General features: G+C 38.0%; 1 protein-coding gene across 1 annotated transcript in view; it reads right to left on the bottom strand.

The window, feature by feature from the left end:
• PIK3C2G (phosphatidylinositol-4-phosphate 3-kinase, catalytic subunit type 2 gamma) overlaps positions 1 to 25,379 on the bottom strand; it is a gene marked incomplete at its 3' end in the record, with an annotated part of 122,058 nt that overhangs the window by 59,556 nt on the left and 37,123 nt on the right. Inside the window, 1 exon segment of the mRNA XM_010082727.1 lies at positions 434 to 614. Coding sequence (XP_010081029.1) covers positions 434 to 614 — 181 coding nt within the window.

Genomic DNA, 25,379 nt, shown 5'->3' with positions numbered 1-25,379 from the left:
TCAGGTAAGTAACAATAGCTGTCTTGGAAAATTAACAGTTTTGAACTGGAAATGTAGCTATGCAATATAAAAGCTGCACCCACTGGAGAAGAAGACTGCAAGCCTTCTACTGCCAGGAATGCATCTCTACAGATATGTGTATCCATGTTGCCAATGTTTCTGACCACCTCCAAGTCTGGTTGAGAAACCATTGATGAAGGAATTTAAATGGCTTAAAAGATCTGCTGACCCCAAGAGTAATAGTGGTAAGAGGTGGCCCATTAAATACAGGAATTTTATTTGTTTTCAGAGCAGCATAAAATTTTACAAATTTTAGCCAAATATTGTGATTATTATGTAAAAGGCATTATGGGAAAGTGGTATCACCTTTGAAAGAATAAAATTACCTGAAGAAACTTAGATGGTATGGGAGGTATTTTTTTTTTTAACAAACCTTTTTTTTTGGGTCACTGGCAGCTTTTACTTTTTTGGCAATGTCTTCCAGAATTCTGATAAGTTTCCCCTCCTTAGAAAACTCATTGTTCAGGGCTTTTCCAGCACAGAATTGGAGAGCAGCCAGTAGTTTCTGATACCAGTTTTTGAAATGAACTTCATTCTGTGCATTCTTCAACAGCCTGAAGGAAGGAGGGAAAAAAAATCTGTGTATCTAAAACTAATTTTTATTTTATATCACCTCTAGCAGGAACAACAAATGCACTCCAGACTAAGCTGTATTTGGTGACTTTGGGCAGCAAAGAATGAAAAAAAATGTTGTTTATTTGTTGGCAGCACTCAAGTCCCATTTGATAACTAACGAGATTCTGAGTGTGTTGAATCAATAGGAATCTGCCATTTCTTATTGTCATACACAGTGCAGTGTCTATATTGCTTCTTATTTCTGCAAGAAAAGTTTACAAAGTGAAAATAAGTTGTATTTTTTGAAGTTCAGTCTTAAATATATATCCCTAAATCTATTGTTGTTTTTTTCATGCAAGTACACTTACACAATCGCATCTTTCAGCTAGGAGGTGCATTAAAGACCATTTTAGTCTCAGATGTATTATCAGTTCTAGAAACTTTCATTATTTTAAGTTGAGGAGTCATTTCTGAAATTTGCTATACTGCTAAAAAAAAGTGAAATGAGCACACTTTAGTCCTTTCTTTACTGGTAGGTGTTTGTCTAGAGCAAAAACTCAGCTCTTAGTTCTACTGAAGTTTGTAAAATCTTTGGAACTGGAGTAATTGCCAAACTGAAAGGCAGAAACAAAACCAAAACCATGCTTTCCTTTTTCTTGTTTACCATGCAGTCTTCTCTAATTACACATTAATTTGGGCCAGGAAAGCTGCGAAGTTTAGAGGGTTTTTTATTTAATTGAATTGATCACTGGTAAATTTTTTCCTTATGTGGGCCAGAGGTTTTGTACAGATTTGATTTGTTTTTATAAGTGTAGATGGAATCACCAACTTTATATTGCTACTAATATCCTGCCCATCACCTGGGATTTACCTTTGCCTGAAGGACTGATGAACTGGTGTCTGAATCTTAATGCAGTTTCCCTTACCTGATGAAGTTACTCAAACCTAACAAATAACGCTAGATTTCACAGGACAGAAATCAGAGAAGCTGTTGATTTTCAAGGCACATCACATATGAATATGTCACATAACAAAAAGCAAGAACAAGATATATATCAAGCACTGGTATTTAAAGGTAAAAAATAGTAATTCCTGTAGACACTTCAACTCCTTCAAACCATATATATGGCATTACAATATTGCTACCACAGCCCATGCATCTGTTGGTGATGAGGGATTCCTGTCATCTTTTATAAAGCAATGATCCTTCTAGGTCCTCTTTTCCTATATAATTCAATGCAGAATAATGTCACCCACTGGTTTCTGAAAAGCCTTTCCAGTTACACAAAACCTCTGAACATCTAAGGGTTTATAAGTACTGAAAATCTTAAAAGAATGCAGGGTGTTTCTATCAGAAATGCCTAGATATGAAAGGGAAGAGATACGAGTTTATCATCAGCACTCTCTGAAGGAGATTGAAATGAAATTTCTTTCTGTAGACTAGTAAAAACAATAATTATTTTTTGGATCAGAAAGAAATACAAATTGTCATTGCAGTGTCTGGTGCAGGGCAAACCCCAGCTCATAGAGACAGCTGTATTCTTATCTTGAACCCTCCACAAACTGAAGAAGGTTGAGAGCACATGCATGTGTGGTGGCGGATAAACTAATTCTTCCAGATTTCAAGCAGAGAAAAACCAAGATTACACAGGAAGGGATTATTTGCTTAAATGTAGATACCTTGTGCCATTTTAGATAACCTAGGAAATTCTGTTTGGCCTCCTGCTGCTGCCTTGGAAGGGCATGGGTACACCAGAGGCAGTATCTCACGTGTGCCACTCCCATGCAGAGGTCTCAGATGTCCCATGCTCTGTAAAACAGCTTGTGTTTAGAGTACTGAATCACACTCTGCAGTGGCCTTTTAGCTTAGCTGTAGGCAAACAAGGTGATTTAAAACAAAAACATGCTCTGTCCACTTCAACAGCAAATCAGGAACAGGCTTAGTGATTATTTTTTAAACAAAAGCATTACTGGCACAGTCAAAACTGTCACATGGGCAGGAATTTTAGGCTACCGAAGCAGAGCCCAGTCAGTCTCATTCCAGTTAAACAGTTTGACTTTTCTTGAAGCACAGGCAGAATGAACTTGCTCACTGCTGCCCTGCAAAAACAAGTGAAAGTGCACCTGAGAAAAGACGACATCACTGTGATAAGTATTTTGAACTGGCCACGTTATGCTGGTGCAGAATCTTCTGTCTGCACTTAGGCTTGCATTGGAATCAGCTCCTGAGTATCCAAATCATATTAATTCACCTACTTCATTTTCAATGGTATATATTTAGGGAATCCAGAAAGGCTACCTTTTCATGTTTGAGATGTCCCTTTAATCCTTTCAGAGATACAGAACACTAAAACACCTTTCGTTTCCCTGAAATGAAAGCCTTAGGATTTCACGTAAAGGAAGCAAAACAGCAAAACTAAAATGTGGTCCTATTTTAAACAGAGCCACTTCCTGCATAAGGCAGATCAACTTCAAAGATCCACTTTTTGATTATTCTTATGGCTGAGTGTTCATAGAAAATAAGCTTATATACACACATAATACAAAGATTTATTTTTGACCTGAGAGAGGATTATAGGCCAGATTCAGATAGTTTATACATAAGGTGTACAGGAGGACAAAGGATGTATAGTTTGAATCCTCTCATATGTGCTTCTTGAGCCCATTCCATGGGGAAAGTTGAGGCAGTTATCATGATCTCACTGGTAAAATTCATTTCCATGACAGCTGCAGCCCAGCGCACACTCTACAGTCTGAACCCACATGGCAGCTTTTGACAGTGCATGTGCTTCCCCAGCAGCCCCATGAGGGACTCGCAGCTCTGCACTCAAAAGTGCATCTAGCAACTCCAGTACAGGCAGAGCAACTTCCTTCTGCCAGTCCACAGGGGTAGGTATGCTTTTAAAAGCCTGTAGACCTTAATTTGCAAAATTATTTGGATTAACTGGGTCTGACTTTTATATTCATTTTATAAAAGCAGTCCCAAGGAGGATACAAAGGACAGCTCTTAATGTGATGACTCATTGTGGGCTTTGTTGAAATGTTTATTCAACAACTGAACAAATATGCTGTTGTAATTCTGTCTTCCCAGTTTCCTGGCGCACACATCTTCACTCTGCCATTGCGAGAACTCAGTGGAGATAGGAAAGTCTGCAACTTCTGAGGTTGCAGTATGGAGAAATGCTCAAGACACTAATGAAATTTTCAAGTTAGAACAGGATGCCTAGCTGTGACAGAGGAAGACAAAATTGGAATGATTTAAAACTCAAGGCTGCCAGTAAAGAAGTATGTGAAGTTTGGTGGTTTTTTTTTTTTTTTTTTTTTCCGATATCTTTCACAGGATTCTGCAACAGAGAACTCAATAAAAAAGCCTGGCTTTATGCCAGGACTAGACAGAGAATCTTACTCCTAACAGGGAAACTTTCTCACTCTTCAGGGCCCTATGATTTGGGTCAAATGCCCTTGTTCTCAGCAAGGCGAGGGGAATTCAGACACTCTCTCAAAGTCACTTTTGTGAAACAGCACAATGGGGCTGGAAACAGACAGAAGCTGACCTGAAATTTAGCAATAAAGCAAACTATACTGCTTCTGCTTAGCAGCAATTGGAGAGCCCAAGTCAGATTCTAGGGTGCACTGAAAGATGTCCCCGACTTCTGCAAGCAGCTGCTTTTCTTCCTTTCTTCATACATCCACCTCATGCCTGCAAGGTGGCTCCAAACTCATTTTCCGGTGCTCACATCTGCAGAAGTTTGTGTATGTGTTTTCCAGGTACAGAAACACAAGTGTGCTGGAGAGATGTTTGCCACAGTCGGCTAAGTTCGATGCTGTGTGAGCAAAGGAGAATCAAGGCTAAAACCAGCAGTGACGAAGAAAAGAGAAAAAAAAAAAAGGGAGAGAGAGACAAAAAAGGAAGGAAAGGAATGAGATTGGATGGATTGTGGTACCAAGACAGGTGAGCTGGCCTCATTCTCCTTCTGTGGTTTGGGAAGAGAGGGAAGCCGGTGCTCTAAAGTCCTTGCAGCAGACACAGTGTGCCCTCTGAGTTAGATTTGGCAGGCAAGTGAAAGAGTCACTGCTTGAACATCTGTTCCTTGTCTCCTTCGGAAAGGGAGGAGGGTCAACCAGAGAGTAATGCCTGACAGGACAGATTAACCTGTAGGTAGCCTGTTAAACCACACTGTAGCAAAAGAAACCCAAGAAAAGGCCAGGATCTGGCCTGCCCGACCTGCTATGAAAGAGCAAGGTGCAGTTAGACTGGGTTATTTATATGTGGTACCAAAGTCAGAGTAGTGACCCTGATTAATTCATTTCCAAGTGATGTCTGGCATCACAAAAAAGCTGGGCCTACCAGCAGACACACTGCGAACTCTTTGCTTAAGGTGTTTTGAGTTCAGAGAGACACCATGAAAAGGAGGGTTTTAAGGATAATGTTGAGGTATTTACTGTCATTGGTCAGTCTTTAGTAAACTTGACCAAGGAAGTCAATATACTTTGCTGTGAAGGTATATTTCATGCTTTTTTTCAGCTTCACTAAGCTGGAGGCAGGATGAGTCACACAAGAGAACACTAGTACAAGACTGCTGCTCATTATAGCAATAATTGCTTTAAAATTATTCTACACAGCCCTTCATATCAAAGATTAGCACTCAAACACACTTCTCTACCATGCACATCTTCCACGTCTGAGGTTGTCATTTGCCTTGATTTTCATTAGGCATCCTACAACACTCCTAAGCTGTCCTTTGTGCTTTATTGCGCCACGGAGCTATGGTGCCAACCTGAAGCATATGACTGATTCCATTTCCAACTCCTTGAAGAAAACATGTTACTGTTTGGATTCTTAAACAGGAGAATAAGTAACAAGGGCGGTTTGCTAGTGGGGTTGCATTTGGGCTTTACAACTTCTTAAGTCCCACTGCAAGTTACCCACTGACACAAGGATGAGAGAGATGACAAAAATATGTAGCTGAAGATTAATACCTCCACCTAGCCTGTGATGGGCCATGGGGATGAGTGGGAAACTGCTGCTATTAATTACTCAGTTGCAAGTAAAACCTTAGCTTTTTTCTCTTATCTCTCCAAGGTTACATTGGACAAGGTTTTTACTTCCCTGATAGTGATAAGAGGAATAATCCTTTAGATAGAGATATCAACACAGCAAGTACTGCACAAACGCTGTGAACTCCAACAAATTCCAGATTCTAACAAGTACCTATCATCCTCCTTCCCCTACACCCAAAACTCCTCTTACTCCTCTGCAGAGTCCATCCAAGTCTGGAGAACTCACGTTTTTCACTTGCTAGTTGGTCCACTCAGGCATGGACTCTTTAGATACAGCCAAACTCTAAGGCAACAGAGTGCCAAGCTGGTTTTTCTGATCTCTTTGCCAGTTCCTAGCATGGATGGCTGAACTTGCTGAAGCTCCCAGGAACACGTCTGTAGGATGGCAGATATTGCTTCAAAGAACAGAAAGGAATACTTGCAGTTGTTGCAATGCAATCTCTGTTCCCAGCCTCTTTCACAGCCTTGGTGAGATAAACCTTCACTGGAAAGCAAAATTTAATTTCATTAACCTTGCTGGAAAGCCTTGAAGTGGCTCTGTTCTTATAGTCCTTTGTTATTCAAGAGAAACATACACATGAATCTCTGTCAACTTCCTTTAAAAACAGATACAGGATAATACCTCCCTTTTAAAACTAACTCCAAATTCTAGAAACATGTGATTTATGTACTACAAATCAGAAAAAAAAAAAACAAAAAAAACAGATAATGACAGCATTATTCTGTGTAGACCTATTGAGTCATGGCAATTAACAAAGCAAGAGATGTAAAAACAAACAACTGAGAAGGACAAAATGCCTAAAATGTTGCGAACAACACAATTTCTGCAGGGGAGAATGGAGAGCAAAGTCAACTAGGCAGAAGAGTTAATGTACAACAAAGACAGAATGGACATAGCAGTTCTCCCAAGTGACTGTAGTGCTAAGCATTTTCCATAGCTTTATAGAAACACAGTGTGAGGTCATCCACTTGACTGGAAGGACCAAGACTGAATTCCCTTTCACTCTCCCTTTCTTCAACCAAGTACAAAGCCAACAGAAAGGAGAGGCACAAGAGGGCTGCCAGAATTCTGCCTCGTGCGTTGATCTTCCTTCTTGCTACTCTAGAACAAGAAAGGAATGAAAGTTTACATTTCTTTAGTAGACTGAGTGAAGCACAGTGCAATATTCTCCCTGAATCTTTCTAACCAAGTAAGTCTTCATGATGGAAGAGCAGCATCTGTTCAGTAGCTTGCAGCACCTGTCCACCTTTGGCTCTTCACACCTCTCTCAGAAGAAGCCTGCAGTCAATTTCACCTGCTGCTTCTCATATAACAGAGCTGCTTTTATAGACTCATTTTTCAAAGGATTACCCTTGAACAGAAAATACGTCTGCTTAAAGTGAAATTTTGTTTTAAAAGGCCATGCAATATATTTACTTTTGTTTTTCTGATTCTTTTTTTATAACATGACTTAGAACAGATGTCTAACACATTGGTGTCCCTGAGACAACAAAAAAAGGTTGCAGACTTATTATAAAGTATGCTGGTTAGGCGTAAGAAACACAATGTTGCTATGGGAGCCAAGGGACTAGTTGCTGTTATTTGGTAACCTTCTCTCAAAGATCTTTATGAACAAGGTAACACAATTTACATCCAGATAAATTACTTGATCCAGTAGATTCAATCAGCCCAGTTCCCCCCACTCCCACTGAATGCCTTAACTGTGGAATGCATGTCCTTCTGACTCACAAAAAATTAGCAGATCTGTGAAATATGCTAAGCTATACAAGTAAGTTGCCAAACCCTGCTAAGGTTGCCTAGCAGAAAAATGTTTTATTTTATACATAATATAGTTGGTTGCACACATTTCTGTATTAAGAAAATAAACCCCAGATAAAACTGGTTATGTCTCGAGAAGAAAGACCATTTACCTTGAAAATCAACTGTATCAAGAATTAATAGGAGCGTACCACTATCACTACCCGATGGTAGAGGCTACTTGGTCTAATGTCTAAGCAAGAAACAATTGCCCTCAGAACATGTTTTCTCCAATTTGTTGAATGGACATGGTAACATGTTAACGCCGATATAAGTGCTACAAAAACAATCTAGTAAAAAGAAGTGCTAGCAGTATTTATGCCTTTCTGCTCCAGTTTGTGGAGAAAAAAAAAAAAAAAAAAAAGAGAAAAAAAAAGAGTTGTTAGCAAAGTTGGCCTCCTTCTAGTCTGCTCATCTTCATTGCATGGCATCTGCAAGCAGCAGAGGACCAAATTTATTAACGCACTATCATGAACACAAAAAATACCTGCATCAGAACACCAACTTAATGAAACTAGTGGTTGTTTGCAACATCTGTGTAACAACAGTGCTGACCTTGGATAAGTTCAGAATCTGTGAGTGAGGGTTCACAGTCCGCCAAAGATCCCACCCTAATAAAGTGGCAATCCAAAGCTATGAAAATGAAATGCCTTCACCATGAAGTGTTATTAATACTGAGAGTGATTTAAGCCCAGGCTTGCAACTACAGGTCTAACTGTTCTCAACTATTAATAGAAAAAGTACCACTGTCTCAGTAAGGAGAATCAAAGAGAATTAGTAACTTTGCCCTCTAAAAACTGTATTCCAAATTTAAAAAACCCCAAACCTGCTTAATAAATGTATTGCATTTAATACCTGCATGAAGTTTATCAATGGGGCAGTATCATTTTGCATTCAATGAGAAACATGGCATTCAAGTCTGGCATTTATTTTGAAAAGTCTGGTTCCATCTTTGCCAGCGCTTTCTTCATGTGACTAGGTATGTCCCTGTCTGCGCTTGTTTCAAAACTGTGGATTTTCTCCTCAGAACAAATGCCATATTGTTGTCAGAATTTCATTCAGTACCTTACCTATAGCAGAATCAGCAATCTGAATGCAACCAACCATCTATCCTTGTAATAGCTTAGAGTAAATTTGTGGCACAGGAACTGAAATGCGCCATTCATTCCAAGCATAACAGAAATTGTTGTATTCTTCCCAGTGGGTAACTGCATTAGAAGCTTGCAATTAATGGGATTAGGTGGGATAATCACCACTAAAATAAGCAGACCCAATGGCTTTAATGGGATGATGTTCAAGTATGCCAGTAATTAATCGGATACAGGAGGTGACTAAACTACTCTACTTTCAGGCCATATAAATAAAATGCAAAATTAATCCAGATTCAAGCAGTCCACTAGACCCAATGGAGTTTGCTAAGCTTCATACAGTATCTGAATTTAGTCCACAGTTTTCTCAGCAATACACTTAGGAGAATCTGAAAACGTTTTTTCATCTGCCTACTGTTTGGGTAGTTCATGTCTACCAACATGGCTTTGGATAGCTTCTGTAGCTTCTCCATTAATTTCACAGCTGGAACATAAAGTCCCTCATGACACTGTAAAAAAAATGTATGACACAGAACAAATTCTGGATGAACCTGCATGCACTGGGCAATCCAGATTTACATGAAGCTGCAGAATTAAACCTGATTTATACCACAACACTTTGGTTAATTTCACTTTAAAATTTTGTAGATACTTATTTTTTGTTTGTTTTTCCTTTTTTAACATATTAATATAGAAGTAGCTTCAGGTAGAAAACTAAAATTGTCTTTCTACAAGGTCATTACGGCCTTTGGCTGCTCATATTACGAGCAGTTCCAGATTTTATTCATACATTCTGAGCCAGATATGTACTTTATAACCCTAGAGTTGTCAGATTACTGTTCTTATGACTCACTCTGGGCACGAGGAAGGAGGGGTTTGGTTTTGGAGGGGGAACAGGATGAGAGAGTGACATTGTTTTGCAAATATTATGTCATTCAAAAGAACTTATTCTGCAGAGCAGTAGATCTTGAGATGGGATGTTAATTTTCCTATTTGCTCTGCACTCAGTTACAAGAATTTGCTTTGTTTAACAACGTCTACAGTCAAAGCCATTATCTTTCAAGTAGTCTCAGATTCTTTCAGACAAGGTGCTCAGATTCCAACAGCAGAGGAAGGTTGGATGAGATTTGATACATTCCGAATACACAGGGAGTTAAGGTTTCTTTTAAGGCACCATCGCATCTATGTCTCTGGAAGAATATGTCTGTAGATCCATTGTGGTTTAAAGGCAGGTGATACAGGTACAAGGAGAGTGAGGATCCTGATTCCACATGACTTCCTGATGTGTCAGTCTCTTCTGGATCTTAACTTTCATCTGGACATCTCCGCTCTAGCTGGTGGCCCTGCTCATCTTCTTTTCCCAATATCTAACAATGGGAACTTTTTTCAGATCATTGCCTACACAGTAACAGGGAGGTATAATGAGCCTTCAGCAGGTACTGTTTCAGGTGTTTCAGCAATGCCGGTACCTCAGCATAATTACAAGACTGCAAAACACTGTTTCCAGTAGTCCTCTCATATCTGACATAGTGTCCTTTCTGTAAGACGATTAGTCTTCTTTTTCCAGCAATTTGCCATGTGGCATCTCAATGCTGCACAACAACAAAGGATACATGGATCAGATTGTCAGATAAGAGCAACTTGTTACCTCTGTGCATGTGTATGTGTGTGACTTTGTCAAAAGAATAACTTAGAGAGAACCTCCATAGCTCAAATAAAGTGGCATCATGATGATATACAGTCCTTTACATGTCAAAAAAACCTAGCAAAACTCATCTGTTTTCAGGGAACAGAAGAGAGAGAATCAGACTTTTCAATAGGGGAGTCTCTAGAGTCCCAATAACATGTTTTCATCTTTTCATGATTCTGACTCTTCTAAGAGAGAAATCTCTTCAGACTGCAGCTCTCCGTTTGCATAAGGCTACTCTGCAGTCTTCTTCAAACAAGATGATACCTACCATGTTTTCATTTAATTAAAGCAGAGACCATGAGAGATAAGTCTTGTCACCTCATTCTCGTCAATGGCAGGACAGAAGAACAAGCATTTACATTGTAAAGAAGAGTTTCTGTTATCTTCATACCTCCTCCTTCTAGGCCCGTTTTCTTTCTTCCTCACTGGTTTGATATTTCTTCCTCTTTTATTGGTCTATAATTATTTTTTGCTCTCCCTTCTATGTAGCAATAGTGTCTTTTGTAAGGGTGTGAGAAGAGAGCAGGGTGAAGAGGGAAATATCTTTAGATTCCTCTTTTTTAAATACTGCTGTGGTTCTGATCTCCCTTCTGTTTCACAGCTTTATTGCCACCAAATATTAGCTTTGTAAAAATAGAAGTGGGAATTTGAAGTTAAGCTCATGTACCAGGGAAAGCTTGCTGTAAGATATTAGTAAGAGAGAACTTCTCTTTTTTTAGTTGGCCCAGGGGTATTCTCCTAGTCAACAGCTGGCCTAGTTACCATGGAAAACAGAAGAGCTGGAGGGTAGGCACAGTAGGAAAGTGAGGCATAGACCTACATGAAATTAGGCTGGCTTAGTTCGCAGAGGCTTGCTGAAATTAATCTCTCATTTCAGACAGCTTGTTGCTCTTTCATTGCTGGGTAGTAGACATTAAATTTCATCTAGGTTTACAAGCCTATCTTAGCTCTGCTGAGACATGTTCAACTGTAGGACCAAATCTGAATAAACTTTCGAATAAGCTAAATTCCCTTTTAATGAACCCCTAACCAAGATGGTATTACTTTTTACGCTTTTATCAAGTAAATCTCACATGACACTCTTCAGATCAAACTGTACAGTCTCAGGGTTAAAATTAATAGATTTTAATGTCAGAAGAATTTAAGGCAGATATAAGAATGAGAATCTGCCTTGAATTCCTGATTTTACTTGATTGGTGACCTTGACAAAATTCTTTAACTTTTCTATGCTTTTTTTTATCTTTTCAAAAGTTCAAAGGATTATTTACCTTCTCATAGGATGCTGTGTTTGTTTGTAAGCTGCTCCTATGCCACGGAGGTAAATGCCATGGCAAATAGGTCTGTTTAATAACATTGCCATCTCCTTCTCATGTAGTACTTGTATAGCCAGTATTTTTCAATCATATGGGAGAAAATAGCAGCCCCAGGCTTTTTTTCACTCATGAGAAAAGCAGAATTAATATTTGGTTGTTGTGATGAGTTCAGCTCTAGTTCCAAGATTCACAATTACATTTGCGGAAGTACTATTGCAGTAAGCAGATGTCATATTTCCATATGTCCTGACTCAGGTAAAGAGTGGAGCATGCTCTCCAGGGGCAGACTGCATTGGCAAAATAAATATAGATCAGCCATCTGACACAAAATGCTACTGGGACTTTGAAACACACTGTCTCTGCTATAGGTATCTTTCTTGCACTCAAAGTGCTGTCCTTATGCTCAGCCCATGTGGGGGTGCAGCTGGAGAGTGGACTGAGAGGCAGAAATCAAAACTTTTCTCCCCTCTCCCACCATACACATGCTCATTCACTTTTTTATTGCACGAGTACCCCTGAATCAACCACACTTCTCCTTAGATGTGTACTCTGCTGAGTGAGCAAAAATCTTTCTGCCAAAAATTAATACGGGTAAGTGCCATATTATTTCTACGAGCAAAGTGGTAGCAGTACTCATGGTGCAGCAGCCATGGGTAAGCCTTGCAGAGCCAGGCAAATTACTGTATAAATCACCTTTAAATTCCTGTTAAAAAAACTCTTGATCATAAAGCAGGGCAATAGCTGAAGATTGCATGTATCAGCTTTAAATTGTTGCAAAAAACTATATTAAAGTGGGTCGTTATTTAAGTGGCTTTCCATTTTCATACCATGACCAAGCAATGTACTTCTGAGTGACACACAGAACAAAGCACTGACAATTGCAAGAATATTTTCCGTGATGGCTGCTTAAATTCATTTCAGCAAACTGCCCTATCAACAAAAACACATGCATGAGATAGATCTGTGGGTTATGCAAGTTACTCAGAATCTAGCTGAGCAGTGTCTATTAGAAAAGTTTAATTAATAAAAATGTTTCTCCTGATGAGAATGAAATGACACTGTGAAGAAGGTTAAGTAGAAGAATAAATACTGACTTCTAATACCAGACTCAACAAAAGAAATGCTACAGGTCAAAGCAGAAATTAGCTGAGCTAGGTAAGCAGAGTTTTATCACCTGTTGTCAGGCCAAGTCCTAAGAAGTGTTGAAATCTTGTTTACTGTCTGACCTCCTCTGTGCCCAGTGCTCACAGGATAACTGTTACAGATAGCAATGCCCTTTTTCCCAGACAGAACTCCACTCTCCGGACTTCCCTCAGTTAAAAATGTATGATGTGTTACAGCACCCATGATGAGGGACTGTTCTTTCAGTTAATCCATGCCCATGGATTTGGCTCTGGAAATCCCTGTTCAATTCTTTTTGCACTAGCCAAGATGGCAGCTGCCACACTAAAGCTAATGAGCCTGATTAATATAAATTCAGTAAATTAAATTTTTTTGCCAGACATCAGATAATTTTGTACTAATCCAGACATTTATACTCATTTAATATCAGCTGACATAACATAATTTCTGATTTAACACTAATTGAAAACTACTGGTTTCTTATTCCAAAGAGCATTCGCTGTCACTTACAACTTATGGCTTTTTATACAGCTATTTTTCAAATAATATCATCATCAAATTTTATGTTTTCTGCCTAGTTGCAGAACTTTTATACCCAAGTATGTGACTGGTGATATGGGCAGAATGGAACAATCAGGTAATTTCTCTTAAAGGTTTTCATTTTAGCAATTTTTCTTCATCTTTTCCATTATATATTTGTAAAACTTCTGATTGAAACAAATGAATAAAAGTATAAGAAACAACTCTTCATTTAAGCAACGTTGAACTTAGCCCCTCTAGTTATTTTTTGTTGTTGTTGTTGTTGTTTTTTTACTTAACAATTTTGGGTTTGCTCAGCTTGCCTTCAGGCTTGGTTTCTTCAGATGCTACAGAAGAAAGTGTACATCCCTAATGTTATGCCACTTGTTCTTATTCTAAAGTAAACGATAAAATCCCTCACTGACTACAACCAAATGTCCATGTTTATATATCAAGGAACTGACAAGAGGTAGGAGGAAGCATACTTCATTACACTTCTGAGTGAAAGATAACATTAACATTTGTGTGATGGAGCATTTGCAGTGGCCCAACACTGTCAGCACTGATGGCAAGTGGAATTCCTTCGGGTCGAACATATCACTTGACTATTGTCTGTCTGGGATTCTATGCTGTGGCTTTGACCATGACACTGTCTTTCAGTTGTAGCATGACCTTTGTGGAATGCTACAGAAAGTTACTGATGAGAGTCTCCATCCAACAGATAATAACTATTAAAAAGTTTTTTAGTTAGGAAACACTGATATCGTTCTTGGTCCTCCCTAACAGGGGAGCACCCTTTCTGCAAGAAAAGGACCACCCTGGTGGCTCAAGAATTGAAGGACGATAGAAACTGAACAAGGGAACAAGCCAAGCCAGTTACAGAATTAATTTGTAACTTACAGAAACATGTAACAGCTGACATCAGGAAGGACCTCAATAGGTCCTCTGATCTTTTCTCTGTTCAAAGCAGAGCCAGCTCTGATATTGGATCAAGTTGCTCAGATGGCTTGGCCTCAGCAGCAGATTGGGAAGGTTCCTGAGACGGGGGAAGGACCAGAGGTGCAATTTGACCATACGATGATGAGTTCCCAGAACACGACCTTCATAATTTTTTGGAAATAGTAACATAAATAAGAACTGCATTTCAAAGTGGTGGATGTCACTCTGCTCTGCCTTCAGCCTCATCAACTGCACTGCAACTGAAAGATAATTTCTGGCACGCACTTCAAACTAGGGCCCAACTGTCACAAGAACAGCAAATAGTTCAAAATTTCTGTGACACAGATTAATTTTAGGATATGAACAAAGACTCCACATTATTCTTTACACTGACTAAACCATATCAGCCAGAACTACCCTTGGGCACAGAGTAGCAGAGATTGGGATTTTGCCTATGCCACTGCCTGAGCAACATTCTCTTGTGTGTTTGCAATGCAAAAATGTAAAAGCTTCTTTCTCTGAATGAACAGGTGACTATTTAGCTACCACTATTCGGACAGTCTTCCAGGTTCTTATAAAAGCCACGTCAGGCAAAGGAGGACAGTTCAGTCAGAGCCAGGATTTGTGTGAAATGATCAAGTATGAGTCTCCAGTGGCTCCTCTGAAAGGGAAGTTTATGGCTCTTTGTTTTCTAAAATCAATAACGCAGACTCAGATAGAAGCACTGAGTGGTTATATGTTTAGGCACAAGGGTCTCCAGAGGAACATGTAGCAATAAAGGCAATCAAATAAAAATTACACTATAGAGAGGGGAGACTAACAGAATAGGTTAATACTTGGGAATAATGTATTTTTTTGGAAGTGGTTCTAGATCTCCCAGTTCTCTCAGATGGTCTTCACCTGAATCTAAACTTCACAGCTGGGAAAAATTAACTTTCTCATTTCTTAGAGAGCATAGGAGAACTATATCACTTACTGTACTAGTTATGTCTGCTCTTCTCTACTCTTTACCCCTTAGCCTGCCTAAAGCCTCTTTTGCATCACTTAAAACACAGCTCCACACTTCTGTGCAGACTCTGGAACACTGTGGAAATTCCCTCCTTTCCCAAATCAGTGAAGACTGCTGAGACTTCTGAGCCTGGGAGAAGAATTGAGATCTTGAAGCAGGAGAGAGAGAAATGTTTGCAGAGCCAGGTGAAGGGAATTCCCAGCTTCAACCCTTTCAACTGCCAGATCCATGTTGCTTTGCACATTATATCCTTCAGCCATTTTCAAGTGAATCTTGAAGAAAGATTTCAGTTTCCAAATATGAAACACCATAGATTAGATTATAAAGATTGCATGCAGGAAAGCACGTGCACGAGGGTATGTATATCTGTAAACATAAGGACACCATTGCATACATGTGAGAAAGCACTGGTCTGGGAACGGAGCATAAAGAGGCCTTGGGGGAGCAGTTATTTTAATTTCACTGGATGACAGACTGTGAACAATTGCTGGTGAAAGCTGAACATGAAAACTGAGCACTTATGTTAGGGAAAAAAGATTTTTTTTAAAAATCTACTTGGATATAAGCCCTGCTACGCAAGCTAGAAAAATGAAGAGTAAGAAGCATAAAACAGGATTTTATTGAAAGAGATGCTGAGCCCTGCTTTGTTGTTTACACTGAGATGCTTAGAGTCACCCTTTATGTCTAAGGATTTGAACTCTCCAAGCCATTTATTAGACAAGATGATGAGAAAGGAAATCTCAGTTTGTAAGAGAGGGACAGTGCTGATTCGAAAAGACCATCCACTTGTGTATGTGCCATTTCTTCTTTATTCAAGGGACCATTAAATTTTTGTTACTACATTACTGTAATACCTATCTCAGCGCTCTCTCTCCTTTTAATGAGGAAGACTTTACTATTATTAGTTTTACTAACAAGACAATTCATTTACTTGCTCATTCACTGTGGTTTATCTTGACCCTTACAAGTGAAGCAAGAAGAATCAGCAGTAGAGAAATCCTTTTTCTAGTTTGGGCTAGGCAATCTCTAAAAGCCATCTCCTAAAACATCTTAAAATTGATCACCTTCTTCTCATCATCAATAACGCTAATAATACTAACAAAAAGTGTTGGTGTTACTTCCATGTCTGTTTATCCTCACAACAGAACCTGTACCACTCTAGAGCTGCAAATGCTCTGTTGTAGTCTGCCTGCATGGCTCATCCGCACCTTGCAAATTCAGTCTTCTAATCTTTTTCTAATGAGACCAACACCTAGCATTTTATTTTGTTTCTGTCTACTAAAATCCTGAATGGAGTAGAAACAAAGTATGAATAGAAAAAAAATTTGTGTTCACCTTTTAAAATCTTCAGTGGAGGTAATTTGTGTTAGCTCTTTGAAAGAAAGATAGATAAATGAAAAACAATAGCTACCCCACCTCTGAAGCTTTGATCAAATTTAAAACCAAATAATTTCCCATATATATGCTGTCAGCAATTCATCCCATCTTAAACCCCACCCACCACTTAATAATACCTTTTTGATTTTTTTTTTAACATAAGCAAATGGATTTTCCCTCAAATAACAGCCATCAGTGAGCAACAGCCACGTTACATGGCACAAGTGAGATACCAATGTTATTTCATAAATCATTATGTTTAAAGATAGGCTGTTTTCAAGCGAAGAATAAAGACAATCTGTTAATGGTTTAGGATTGAGCAATTCAGATGAACAGCAAGAGGAGGAGATGGACCAGATATAACAACCTTTGTATTACGTATTGTCTTAAAATACGTGTTGAATCTCCTCTAGGTCGAGTTGAAAAAATGCTGGTGACTTGTTTTAGAATGAATGGGGTACTTTTCAACAATACAGGTGGGGGTCTAAGCTAAATCATTCAAAATAGCTTGATGAGGCACTCACTGGGTTACCTCAGCCACAAGTCTTTACTTTCACATATCCAGTGACTAGCGTAAGTATTAAGACTGTTTTTTTTTATTTCATCTGGCACTTCAGACACCACCTGAATGTTTGCATCTAAGCTTAATATTTCTGTGAAAAGCTTTTGATGCATGTTTTTTCAAAATATTCAGTGAAAAATTCCGTACTAACTACTTTACAGTAATCCTTCAGCCACATAATTATTTCAGCAAAATTACCACTATTGATACAATATTGTGATAACATATCTCTGAATATCTTTGTATAGGAATAACGGCCTTACAGAGACCAAAGTCAATTCCTCAAGCCTGATTTTCTTTATGAGCAGAGAAATAATGTCATGAACTTTACCAGTATTCTGTGCATTTGACAGATACCACAGTGGAAGCTAAAGAACAGTCCTGCTGTCTGCCTTTTGCCTGAGGTATCTACTGGTTGTGCAAACTATTGGGTAGAGTTTTACAGGTTTTAGACTTGGAAGGAATCTTAACTCCTTTAGATTCACTGGTCACTTTCTGTGAGTCAGTTCAAAGGTTGAATACACATCAGTTTTAACAAGTGTGCTCTTTCCCAAGAAAACACTGAAAAAGACCATGTGAGACACGGTCCGTTGCGTAATTCTGTTGCTTAAAAGCAGGTTATTACAACATGTCAGCAGTGTTGTTCAAGCAAAAAGCCATGCAAAGACAACTCATCTGACAGTTCTTTATTCTCTCAGCTTATTTTTAATTTGGTCCCCATCCAAATTACAACATTATGATTACAGAGTAATACACCATTCAGTATGAGTGAGCATTCAAAAAGCAATTAATGCTTAAGGAAATATTTTCAAACAGCAAGTTTTTTACGAATTTAATCCTGAAAGACTCATCATCTGCAAATACCTAAAAATACTGAATCATAATATCTCTGCAGTGTTGACCTAGGAAGACCTTTATCAATCCTTCCCCCTCTCCTCCTTAGAAATATTGCCTTTTATTATAGTTTTGGATTTAAAAAAAAAAAATTAAACCTGTTAATAATTATATTTGGTTTTACATTAGGGACTTCTTTTCTCAGAAAAATTCCCATCAGTCACAAAGTAATTTTCTGTTAAATCATGTACTGATGGAACGTATTCAACAAAGTCTAAGTCATTATTTTCCTTTTTCTAATGTTACAGTCATTTAGACAAAGGCCCAAGGTCCAGCTTTCATTCTGGTGGAAAATGAGGATTAAACCTAGAACTATTTAACCACAGAAACATATAACTGACAGTAATGTTGAGATGACCCATAATTCATTACACTGAATGTCCTGTATGCACTTGAAACCTCTCTTTGTTTATTCATACTTTTCCCTAAAGATGTCAGTGAAAGTGTTCATAAATAGTGTCCAGATTTACTAAATTCGAACCTATCAGACAAGGCTGTGATCAACTGCATGATAACTATAAATGAGAACTCCCAACATATCAATCCAAGAAACTCAGAGCCTGCACTGCATTTATTCAACTCACGTGGTAAGAACTTTGTGACACTCATTCAAACAAAAACGGACTGAAAACAACTCCCTAGGTAGCTCAAGACAAATTTTGCCAAAAACTGGTTCAAACAGCTATAGTTAAAACACAAAAGCTTGCTAAGCTGGAAAGAGAAAAAGACCTATAACAGAGCAAGACTTATAAAATGTTTAGCATAATCTGATGCAATTTTGAAACATCCGCAGATTCATTTTGCATACAATAATTGTCATTTACAGAAAAAAAGGTTTATACAAAGGAAAACATAATGAAATAGTCTCCAAACATTCACAAAAGGTAAAAAGTGAAAGTGCAAGCATGAAATGTGAGAAAAATTAATTTTTTAGATAATATATATGACAAATTTAAAGTGATGCGTCCTCTGCTAGTATTTCACCTCAGTGATCAGAATCAGGTAGCATTGTGACTTTGTAGCAAAGAAGTAGTCTGCTGGAGGACCCCTCTCAACTGCAGGATTGCTGCAGAAGGCAACATTTCACCAGTGAAACACACCACCAGCTGCTCAGCTGAGAATCCCAGGAGATTCTCCATGCTGCTTACTTTCCAGCTGAGGATTTCACTCTCCAAAATCATTACAGCCTGATTTGGGAAATCTGCATCACCATTAAATCGCAGCTACTGTTATTATTTATGATTTGGACAATTCAGATTATGAAAGTTGTTCACTCTTCATATATTGGCCTAGCTCAACGGATACTTAAGGTAAATTTCAGTGTAAAGGCATAGCTTCACAGATTCCTTTCAGTCATTTTTTTCCAGCAGTCTTTCCAAGTAAAGAAAACAAACCAATCCTTCCACATCCATCAAATTAATGACTGAAAATTATCCATTTGAAGTGACAGAACTAGACGAATGTTTTGTTGAAAGCTCTCCTGATTTATTACTACTCTGGTTTACATCCCCAAATGTTCCTCTGGGACAAGCAAAGATTACGTACGTGAGGTATTCGTTTGGAAAGATTTTGTCTCTGTTTTGTTTTTGAAGGAAGCAACAACAAAACATTTTTAATGGAAAAAAGATGAAAGGCACAGATGAAAGCCTAATGTGACATCTGCGCAGAACCCTGCTCTGACTCCCTTCCTCAGCAACACCCACTCCGCTTCCTCAGTCCTGTTCAACTCCACACGTGGGTCATTGCAGTCCACCACATCCAGCATCAGAGACATAGTAACACACCACCAAAATGGCACATTCAATCCTTTGCACAGAGAATCCAGAAGACAACACACACCTTTCATATTCAGTTACGTTATTGGAGGGGTTATGATACATATGACTTGAAGTTACCAGGGAGTTTTCCAGCATAACTGAAAAAATAATTTGTCAGCTTAAAGATTTTTAAATGTAAAAGGAGTCAAACCAAAAATAAATCAGACAAGCAGTGTTTTGAAAAACAATGTACTCAAAAACATTTTCCTTAATGCTACCTTATAAATCACGAAGCAGCTAAAAGAATTAAGGATAGTTACTCTTTTTTTTTTTTTTTCCTTTTCTTATTTTCAGGAATCTTTCATCTTTTTTACTTTATCTTTTCACTTCTAAGTAAGTTCACTTGTATACCTGCAAAGTGTGCTATTTTTTTCATTACAGCAACACGCACTGATAACTTTGGGATTTGCAGACTTTCTTATGATGCACTTGACAATGTTAATCCTCAAATACGGTTTTTGGCATGGAATTTCCTCTGTTCCGAAGGGGACACACACAGAGCTATCTCTCTGTTCTGTAACTTATGTAGTCGCAGCTGGACACTTGCCTGCATAAATACAATCAGTGAGGTGAACGATTATGAACTCCATTCTCACCTTGATATACGACCACAAAGATGCCTTACCTCTTCCTTTTCATGCTTGCACCCAATTTGCAAAAACACATAGCATTCCTAGATTTCTAAACATTCAAGAACACATTAATTTTTACTAAGAATAGTTAAAATAATTCAGAACAGACACATGTACAACTATGCTATTTATGTCCATCGTCAAGGATTCACCAGATTATATCATATTAGCTGAATTACAAAAAGGCATAGCTTTGACTGCTTTATTAATTTTTAAATTGATTTATTTTTTTTTTAAAGTGGTCTTTTTTAACAGAGCAGGAAAACTAACTCCCTCTTTATATTTAAAATGCTAAAGTGCTATATTGAGGTTGTTAACCTTTCCCAGTTGTGCTTGCAATTTACTTAAAAAGTTCTTTGGAACTAATTTTTTCTTTCATTTAGTTGGAAATTTAGAAGCTAAAAAAGTTCATTACTTTAGTCAAAATATATCAATTTATAAAGAGAAATCATAGCATCTGCAACACCTTTGGCAAACAGATGTTATGTGCAAAACCCTTTAAATAAATGAACTTAGTGTTAGCAAAACATCTCACGCTCTTAGTCCCAGAGGAAGACTGCCTGATTAAAAGGCCACTAAAAATAACGGAAAGAGTCTCATGAACTGCAAAAAGGTATGGATTCAGACTTCTTTCTTTCGTAGGTGGAACAGTATAGACAACAACTTTATAAATATTTTTACTAAATGGTAGAACATCTGCCAATCTGCATGTAGATTTGCCTGAAAACATAATTTCCAGCATGCAAACCAGGCCATCCAGCCTTCAGATTTTCTCAATCAATGTCAGTCTGTGTTGTAGGGTACATTTAAAAGAGAGACACATGGAATGCTTCCTAGACCTGGAGTCAAAGGGCACAGACACAGCAGGGTGAGTTCCCTCTGTAGCATACAGACTGCATCTTCACTACTCACCACTCACTGGGCTTTGGGACTCCCTGGTGCTGCCTGTACTATGCCTTGTGGTCATAAGATTCTGCATCTGCGTGTTTGACCCCAGAGCTTCAGAAACATTGAGATGGTTATGTTCCAGTTCACAAATAGTAGAGAGATTAAAAGAGACTGAAGGTCAGTGTTATATGACTCAGATGGTTCACACAAGCCTGCAAGTATGGGTACAGGAGTGTTGGAGGACAGAGTGTGTCAAAGCTAGGGCACTTTTGCCCATCTTGTCTTTTAGGCGTGGTTCCTGGAGTGAACTATTCCAAAACTGTGTTCCAGTGCTGTCTTAGAGAAAGCAGTGCAAAACAGGACCAGAGATGAAGGCAGCAGTTACAAAGCATGGCAGACCAAAGGTTTAGCATTTGGTCTTGCTCCCCAGTTCTTTTATAGAGCAGTATTGACAGACTCAGGGTAGGTAGACATTGACGGTAGCTGGCATTGACAACCTGGAGTTGCAATATACTGCCTCCTTTTATCAATTCCAGCTGTGGTCACAGCCAGCTCTCTTTCTTTAGAGATGGAAAAAAAGTGAATCAAAACTAGCATTTTTTTCTTAAAAACTAAAATGTGTTGACTTAAATGCAAGGCATAGTTTTGTTGATTTAAATGTATTAAATTGCCCATGCAGGGTGTAAATACTGAAGGTCAAAACCAACAAAGAGCTATGTTACTTCTTTGTGTTTCTTCACAACAAAATCTCTTTGTTTTGACACCATCTTTTTCTAAAACTGGAGCCTGAGAAAATTGAAAGTCTGTAAATTAGGAAACAAAATCATTATCTATCTATTTTCCAAGGCAATAATCCAAGTCCCACATGGCTAATAATGAAACACTTAGCACAGTAGATGGTTGAATCATTATCTCACAGAAATAATAGTCTAATGGTGTTATTTACTATACACATAAGTAACTAAGAGAAAAGAAGGTCACCAAATTGTTGGCATTTCATAAGAAAGAATTACAAGTTCAGAAGTAAAATCCCTAGATGTGAATCCACTCTACAGTTAAGGTTCTCAGCTGTCCAAAACACAGTGATGATCACATCAAGTACTCCAAATTCAGATGAAATTTATAATCACTACTTGGTTCAATGACATGTTACCTCAGAAATTTGCAAGACTGAGCAGCTCCAGACTTGAACTCAAACCCTATCGCAGAGTAGCAAAACAACTGATCAAACATATACTGAGACTGGCTATTCGCAGGTTTAAGGTTACATATACAATTAAGTGATCTGGTTCTGATCAGTAAGAGGGACCAAATTAACACAAAACAAAATAGATGTCTTTTGTATTTACATTAATGTCATTTTAATGGGTTTGGCTTTTCAGCCTGTTCTACGCAGCTATTTAGAAAGTTCATTAATAAGTAGCAGACTTGACAGCTTCTGATTGTGGGAGAAAGACACTGCAATGTGGGAAGAGAAGGAGCTGGAGGCTGGCCGCTTGTTTAATGTTCAGGTAATTAAGAGTGTTGGATAGATGAGTATCTGCTTGATTTATTCCTTCTTTTGAAGTCTTCAAGTAAATTATGGTTAATGTAAACCAATTTTGACAGTGAAAAATATATTTCCTTTCAGAAAACACAAAGCAATAATCTATTGTTAGAATGCTGGAGTGCTGAATGACAATAAGTGGTAATGATTTTGGAAAATACAGTATTGAGGGACAAACCTCCCAACTGTGTCTTTTAGAACTTTAGAACTCTTTTAGAAACTGTGGAATTTAACTGTAGTCTTTTAGAACTTCTGTACATTGGCTATGTTATTTTTGATTCTTACAGTTCTTATATAGAAAAAGAAATAAAAATAAGATATATTTTATCCTTTAATATCAATAGTCTAATTCACATTGTTTTCAGTGTGCTCGATTTCATCAAGAGTTCCTTTTTAATCTCACATTCTTACTTATCTACAAGATGTGGACTGGAAAAGATAGAAGACTACTCCCTTTTCCCTTGGTTGTCAGTCAAAATGTAGAGAAATGTTATAAACTAGAAAAGTTCTTTTAAGTTTAGTGACTTAAAACTCTAAGAGAACTTAGAAGAAAAGCTACAAAATTACATTTTGCCTTTAGCAAGGTTTTCACTTAAGTTTTTATTTTCTTGAGCTAAGTATACCAGATTCTCATGCTCCAGCAAAATTTACAAACACTCGTACTCTTCCGGGACAAGGAAACCTGTCCCTTAGCACCACCTTCAAGCAGCTGCCACAACTCTTAGAGGACACTCCATTTCTCTCCGTTATTCAATCCTCCTGTGGAAGGAAACCATCTGCGAGACAGACTCCTGGCCACCTGCTGCCCCAGCCAGCTGCTTCCACTGTACGCTGCAGCTGCCACCTATGAAAGCAGCTAAAAGCCAAAAATGCTCAAGCAAGTAGGAAACAGTTTGGCAAGTTGACAGAGACAGAGGGGTGGATTAAAACTCCAGCACAAAAGCTGGAACAAAATAACCCCAAACCTGTGTGTGAAACACAGTAGCAAGGAGATAAACATAGACTTCCAGCAAGCAGAAGGGCCCAAAGGGACTCAAGCAGGTTTCTTTCCCCTCAAGCAACTTTTCTGCTTCGCTAGATCCAGTTTAATAACTTCTCTTGTCTCCTCTCACAATAGCTTTAGCGAATGGAAAAACTTCCAGCCTTCTCCCCTCCCGGGAACTCTGATGGGAAATGACTAGAATAAGAGTAAATTTCTAGAAGATAGTGGGGCAGGATAAATATTCCCCATGCCTCATGGACATTAGGAACTCTTGAAATAAGCCTACAATGGGATTTAAGTGGTACACAAGTCCTGTCCTGGCACTGTATGCATGCACAATTTTTATTCTCATAGACTCATACAATATTTTTGGTTGGAAAAGACCTTTAAGATCATCAAGTCCAACCATTAACCTAGCACTGCCAAGTCCACCACTAAGCCATGTCCCAAAGGGGAGTGTATTGGAAAGTACCAATGGGGAGTTGAAACACTGATGGATGCAGATGGCCCAAATTCCTCCAGAATTTAGAGAGAAAAAAAGTAAGTACCATAAGATAAAAACAAACACAGGGTGTAAAATCAATTACCATTTAACTCTAAATAGCAGAATGGGACAAATCTGCAGCAGATAAAACAAATAACAAACTGAACCTGTCCTGATTTACAACAGCTAAAGATGTGTCCCAAGAATTAATATTCTATCTATTCCATTCACCTTTGCCAATTACAGTCCCATAATTTTTAAATAAAATCTTCAGACAAACTTATCACTGGAAAGGAGTTAACAATTTACTATCCAACATTAATATTAAAAATGTGCTGAGCTGGTATATCCTTGGTGGGTAATTGCTTATCTCTGGTGTGCAGGGAAATTTAGTCAGTTTTAAATAACTGAGATATTATTATTTTAAATTATATTTGTCATTAAATTAAGTTAGTGCTGACAGTTACCACCAGTTCTGGTAACTAGTTTCTAGATCTACAATAGTGCTATAAAACACAGAAGTTAAAATTGATTGACTTTTCCCCTGTGGTTCTGAAATCACATCACCAGTTTTCTGATTTACATTAGAGTCATCTTTTCCAAGTTTTATTTTGGTCATGTACACTGTGCACAATGTTGTATTATTTAATAGTGGAACAGTAATGTCATTCATTACAATTAAAATAATCTTGTTACTAAAGTTTTTTTTTAGCAGTCCTTGCTTCTTGATTGCTAATTTGGTAATGAAACAGAATAAAACACTTGAGAATAAAATGTTACCTAGTGGTATTTCTTAAAAGAAGTTACATGAGTGTACATGCACACGTATTCCTCACATTATTGAATCACTGAGCATCTTTTTAAAATCTCTTTAGAGATAAGTGGAAGGAAATTACAGTTTTCCATTACTTTTATAAGGACTGAAATTCAATTTGTGAAGTAAAAGAAAGTCTTTATAATTAGTTAAGGTTTTACTAATAAAAACTACTAAAGTACTGTTAAATTTTGTAAAAAACATTTATGACTTGAGAAACTGCCTTCTA

This window comes from Pterocles gutturalis, unplaced genomic scaffold (genome assembly GCF_000699245.1).
Source record: "Pterocles gutturalis isolate BGI_N339 unplaced genomic scaffold, ASM69924v1 scaffold970, whole genome shotgun sequence".
Lineage (NCBI taxonomy): Eukaryota > Metazoa > Chordata > Aves > Pterocliformes > Pteroclidae > Pterocles > Pterocles gutturalis.
Note: the sequence above shows the minus strand (reverse complement) of the source record. Positions and strands in the feature narration are given on the sequence as shown.